This window comes from Tupaia chinensis, unplaced genomic scaffold (assembly GCF_000334495.1).
Source record: "Tupaia chinensis unplaced genomic scaffold, TupChi_1.0 Scaffold144255_1, whole genome shotgun sequence".
Lineage (NCBI taxonomy): Eukaryota > Metazoa > Chordata > Mammalia > Scandentia > Tupaiidae > Tupaia > Tupaia belangeri.
In genome coordinates this window covers 2,979,957-2,985,779 of record NW_006204113.1, presented here as the reverse complement: position 1 = coordinate 2,985,779, position 5,823 = coordinate 2,979,957, and the positions used below count along the sequence as shown (strand labels likewise).

The 5,823-nt window shown below is 52.2% G+C and overlaps 1 protein-coding gene across 1 annotated transcript in view; it reads right to left on the bottom strand.

The window, feature by feature from the left end:
- PDCD11 (programmed cell death 11) overlaps positions 1–5,823 on the bottom strand; it is a gene marked incomplete in the record, with an annotated part of 57,111 nt that overhangs the window by 2,928 nt on the left and 48,360 nt on the right. The window contains 7 exon segments of the mRNA XM_027767419.1: positions 1–40; positions 717–967; positions 1,182–1,331; positions 2,613–2,729; positions 2,849–3,149; positions 4,384–4,506; positions 5,496–5,618. Coding sequence (XP_027623220.1) covers positions 1–40; positions 717–967; positions 1,182–1,331; positions 2,613–2,729; positions 2,849–3,149; positions 4,384–4,506; positions 5,496–5,618 — 1,105 coding nt within the window.

The following is a 5,823-nucleotide window of genomic DNA, read 5'->3' as shown; positions in this document are numbered from 1 at the left end:
CAGCAGCGCCACCCACACGTTCAGCTTTTCCTGCTCCTCCCTGCGGGCGAGGAGGCCATACACGAGTCCATCGACAGCCCAGCAAGCCCCCACTTCCATTTGGGCAAATCAACCAACTACGTCCTCGTCCAGGCACCAAAAGGCCCTGTCCCCACTGCAGCTCACACAGCATCGCGAGGCTGTGGCCCTGTCCCCACCCTGACTGCTGGGTTTCTGCCTGTATTCCTGGGGAGGAAGCCTACCACATCCCCAACTGGCCTGTGACCTGGGCTGGAGGCAGAATCCTGGATCTGATTCCCCCCATACAAGAGAATAAAGCAAAGGCTGCCATCTTGCTTCACCACGTTTTGGAAAACCAGCTCTACTAGGCCTGGGAAATGGCCGCCTACAGGGTTCCCACCCGGGAGGTGCAGAGCTCTTTTCCCCATCCAATGTCTGCCCCAACCTGGGAGCCTTATTCCAGGGTAGGGACTCGTGTAAATGTGAGCCTCAGCAGGTTCAATGGAGGACTCTAAAATAGAAACGAGTGACTGTTTCACAGCTTCGGCGTGGGCCACAATGAGGGAAAGCCTGGGAATCCACCCTGGCAGCCCCCCGACTGCCGTGTGCCTGCCCAGGAGGGAACGACCCACAGGTCAAACCCATAAGCCTGGGCGGGCAGATGAGGAGCTCTCTGCCTAAGGCCCTGCCTGAGCTGGGGGAGGCAAGGCCGAGACCTGAAGGAGATGGTCTTCAGGGCTCTCTCGGCCACGGCGCGGGCCTTCTCAATCTCCGTGGCTTGCAAGTGGAACGCCATGTACTGCAGCCACAGGATGGAGCTATTGGGGGAGCTTAGCACGAGCCGGTCAAAATCATCTGCTGACTCTGGCTGGCGCCTAGGGTCCATCAGCGCCTCCTCAACGCGGGACAGCTCTTTCTCTGCCTTCTGCTGCTCCAACTCCCGTTCCTTCTTGCTTTTCTTTTTCCGCTGTGGAAGGCAAAAAACAAGTGAGCAATCTGTTCCTGAAACCTGGGGGAGGTCTGTGGTGGAAGTCACAAGTCGGCAGGGCACTCCATGGCTCTATGGGACCAGTTACCATCCCTCCCACACCCGAGAAAAGCCTCCCAGACGGGGACAGTGCACAGGAGACTGGCACCAAGGGGTCCCTGTGCAAAGGACAAAGCCCTGGAAAACACAGCACCGTGGTGTGGTGTGGCTTCTCATCCTCCTCGCTGTCTGAGCTCTCTGCTCGAGGGGGCAAGGCTGGGGTCAGAGAGTCTAGCCCGACGTCCCAAACGAAGCCCGAGGTCAGCTGCAGCCGGGGTGCTTCTGCTGGTTTGGTCGGCTTCTCCTAGAGGACCGCGGAGGTGCTCAGGCTGTCCCCGTGCCCCGGCCCCAGCCCACCTGGAGGAACACAGGCTCCCACCATGCCCAGAGACCCTTCCGCTCCTCCCAGGCCAGGCCCCAGCCCACTGAGGAAACTTTACAGTAGTGACATAAAAGTTTCCTTTTAATAAATAAATTTCCTAAATAAATTTTCTTAAGTAACATTTTTTTTTCTTCTTTGTAGGTTTTAGAATTTCTCTCTTCCATAAGAGGAAAGGAGAGAAACATACACATACCCAACAGGGTCTCACCCCATGATCCAGCGCCAGTCTCAGCTGGCCGGGATTACAGGCACACACATGCCTAGTGTGCTCAGGGAGGTCCCAGAACCTTCTCTCCATGTGGATCCAGTTGTGCTGTCACTGCACCCCCACCTACCCCACCAATATTTCAATCTACATATGCACGTGCGCGTGCACACACACACAGAGTAATAGTGCAGCTGGGACAGAGGTGTGACAAAAATCCCAAGGGCGGGAGGGATGCAAGTATATAGTCTGGGAAGCCCTGTCATCCCAGACCTCTCAGCTAAAGTACGAGTCCTTAAAAAGTTCATGGAAAGTGTGCATTGTGAAAAATACTTAGCATACATTTCGAAGTTCTTTTGCACCAAAATAAAACTTGGTCTTTAATTCCATTTTCCACAAATTTTCTGAAGGTCTCTTATGTTTTTTTTTTTTTTTTTTTCATTTTTCAGAGAAGGATGCAGGCTCAGAAAGGCTAAGCACTTCTTTGTCTGCCTGCCTCCCTAACCTAGTTCCACTCAATATACATTTTTACTTTTATTTTTTAGAGAGAGTTCTTGCTATAGGGAAGGTGTGCTTGCCAGAGACAGAGGGACAGAAAATGAGAAATCACCCCTATCCCAGGGGAGGATGGCCATGCTGCAATCCCTTCTCCATTCTTCTCTTGAAATCTTGAGCATGTGTGCACACAGGCCGAGTGTGAGTTTTAAGCTGCAGTGTCCAGCAGTTGAATCACGGTCAACTACGTGGGAGTCCAGCGACATAACCGTTACGCCATCTGCTGGTCCCTCGATATACATTTTTAGAATTTATCTTACACACTCTATGTGTAAACAGGGTCCCTGTTCCCAAGGAGCTGATGATAATAAGAAACCAACAGCCTCAACCCCTCTGCATATTTTACAGGAAAAGAGATTAAAGAGGATGGTGCCAAAGACAGCTCAGCTCTTATGGAGGAAGCCAAGGTCTCTCCCTCCTGCTCTACTCAATGCTGTCCTCACCTGGGCCAGCACAGTCGACTCGTCCATCTCCTCTTCTCCTTCCCGGTAATACACTTCCACGCCACTGTCGTCCTCCTCCGCCGGACCAGCCTTCCTCTGCTTCTTGCTCACTCTCTCCTAAGGAGACAGGTTGGGGAAATGCCCAGGAGCTCTGGCAGTGCCAGGCAATGGCCCCACCCCCCGACCACAGTGCCCGGCCCCACACACCCACAGGCCGCTGTGCACCCACAACAGACCTGCTCGCTCCCAGACTCGAGGCGTCCCCGCTTGCCCTGCTGCACTCGCGGAGGCCGGGGCTGGCTCTTCTCCTTGCTGGAGGGCTTCACCTCCACCTGCCCTTTCTGGCTGGGCTTCTCTTTCCTTTTCAGATTCTTCTTTTTCTCTTTGTCCTCTCCTGTTTGGTCTCTCTCCTCAGCCTTTACCTTCCTCTCCTCTTGTTTCGGAGATGGCAGTTCCAGGGAGGCAGACAACACATCTGGCTTCCCAGTGTCAGCAGGGAGGAATGACAGCTCTACCAGTTTCTTCTGGGGGTTCAGGCTGGACAGGGCGAGATGGAGAGTGGGAAGTGGAGCGACTTTCAAAGAGCAAAGGCGAGTCGCCAACGTGCCACCTGACTGAGGAACACCCAGAAACTGAGGCCACGTGAGCCACAGCTATGGCTGCGTTGGTGAGCACCAAAGCACACTGGAGGCTGGGGTGATGCTGGTGGCACACATCGCCACAGGACCAACTTCGACAAATACCACCCGGATACGTTGGGAACGCTGGGGAGAGGAACCAGCACTTCCGCCCAGTGGTCAGCCCTGAAGAACTGTGGGCCCTGGTCGGCGAGCAGACTCGGGTCAATGCTGCCAGTGAGCCCCGAGTGGCTTCCATGAGTCATCGAGTGAGCGCAGGCCACTGCAAAGCTCTGGGGAGGGGAAGCTCCTGAAGCAGCCTGTCATGTGAAGGCCCAGTTATTCCATAGACGCGCTGAGGAGAAGAGTGCGGGGGTGTGCATATGTGTGTGTGTGTGTGTTGTTCGCATGCATGCGCGTGTGCGTGTGTATTGGTGGGAGCACTGCTTGAAGTCAAATAGAGAGAGGTTCATTAAATGCTAACAAGTGAAGAAAAGAAAAAACAAACGAACAAAGGAGCCATGCACAGTGGTGCATGCCTATAGTCCCAGTCACTCAGGAGGCTGAGTCAAGAGGATCGTGAGTTCAAGGCCAGCCTAAGCAACATGGCAAGACCCTATCCCAAGGAAAAAAAATGAAGACAAGGACAAGGCAAACAACCCAGGCCTTCTGTCTGCTGATCAGCCCACAATTGCAGGCCTCACTCCACCTGCCTTGGGAATCCACTCAGTACTCTTAGGAGTGATTTGCACATTTTACCTGCTTAGGAGAAAAATACGAGAAGGGCAGCATGACCAGGCCCAATCGAAGAATGCTTTCTCTCTCTCTACCTAAGGTGCACACATGTGGCCTCAAGCAAAACAACAACAACAAAAAACAACACACAAACACAGGGAGTAGCTGTGATGTTCCCCTATTCCACTCTCAACAACAGGGGCCTCTGCAAAGGCCAGAAGCCACATCTGTTTCTAGGGGATGAGGCTGATAAAACCTAGTAAGACATTTCACCCACCTGAACACATACACCCACCACTACCCAAGCGATATATTTTAAAGTTTATCTTGAAATCTGCCTCCAGGGCTCCCACAGAAAGGGGTTTGACTCACATCACAGAAAGCCATGGAGAGATGGAGGGAGGGAGGAAGGGACCTACCTTAGGACCTTGGCTGTGAGCAGCTTCCCGCTGGGGAGGTATCTGTCATAAAGGGCTTTCTTGGATGGACTGCGATGGGAGACGTGCGGGTACTGGGCCAAACCCGCAACCGAGGGGCCAAGGCTGAAAGCAGAAAGACAGGGGCCTGAGGTCACAAGCAGAGCAGACTCCCAGCCGTGCCAGGGGCTCCGGGCCCAGGGACTCAAGTTGTCACAAGGATTTACAGTGGACGTGAGGTCCTGGCATTAGGCAGGATTAAGGTGGACTTTGTAAACTGAAAAAAATGACCACGCGTGGAGAAGGTGAGAGGGAGGACATTGTTTAGCTCCACATCACAGGATGAAGTGACAGCACAGCAACCACAGACTGCTCAGAAGAGTGGGAGGTGAGCGAGCAGCAGGGAGGCGGCACATCTGTGGCTGCAAACACGATGTCCCTGGACGCTGTAAGTTAGACTCTAAATTAGAGAAAACCCACATTTATTTCAAACGGAAATTGGATATGCTAAACTGAAACACCAAACAAGAAATAACAATTCAAACTCCCCCCTCCTTTTTTTTTTTTGAGAGATTTTTACTACAGGGCACATGCGCTCACTGGAGAGACAGAAGTGAGAAATCACCCCCCAGGGGGGATGGCCACACAGCAATCCCTTCTCCCCCATTCTCCTTTTGGGATTTTGGGCACACACTCGCACAGCCAGCCTGAGTTTTAAGCCACAGGCTGGGACTCGAAGTGATGTAACCATTACACCATCTGCTAGACCCTCAACCTTTTTTTTTTTTTTTAAAGAATTTATTTATTTAATTCCATTTTTTTTTGTTATTATTATTTTTAATCTGACCAGAGGCGAAGAGAAAGGGGAAGCGAGAAAGCAAGCCACTAGGTCTGGGACTTGAACCGCAGTCAGCCACACGGGAATCCAGAGCTTTAACCACCATACCACCCACAGACCCCTCAAAACCTTTTTAAAAGTATTTTTTAAAACTTGGAATTTTTTTAAAAAACCAGGGAGCACTTGTAAACGCCCCTTTCTCCATGTTCCCCTCAAAAAGCCGACTGAAGAACCCAGTGACTAGAAAACAAGAGAAGCCGGAGGCCCTCTCACTTACCCCAGCAGCACGCCTTCGGGCTGGACAGACCTCACGTAGCCTCTCAGGACCTGTCCTTTCTTAATGTCCTTGATGGAGTTAATCTCCGGATCTTCTATTTTGCTTTTTGTCTCCGGGTTTGTTCTACATGAATAAAAGGTACTTAAGTACCTTCAATGCCCCGTTTCCCATCCTTGACCCCAGTCCTCCTCTAAGTATCTCACTTTAAAACATGGCTCTGGATCTGTCACTAGAATATAACCATCAGAGCCCACCCCTGCTGTCTCCTGGAGCCACATGTCCATCAGGCCAGGGCATGTGTCTGTGAGCCAGCGAGTACAAGCGGCCA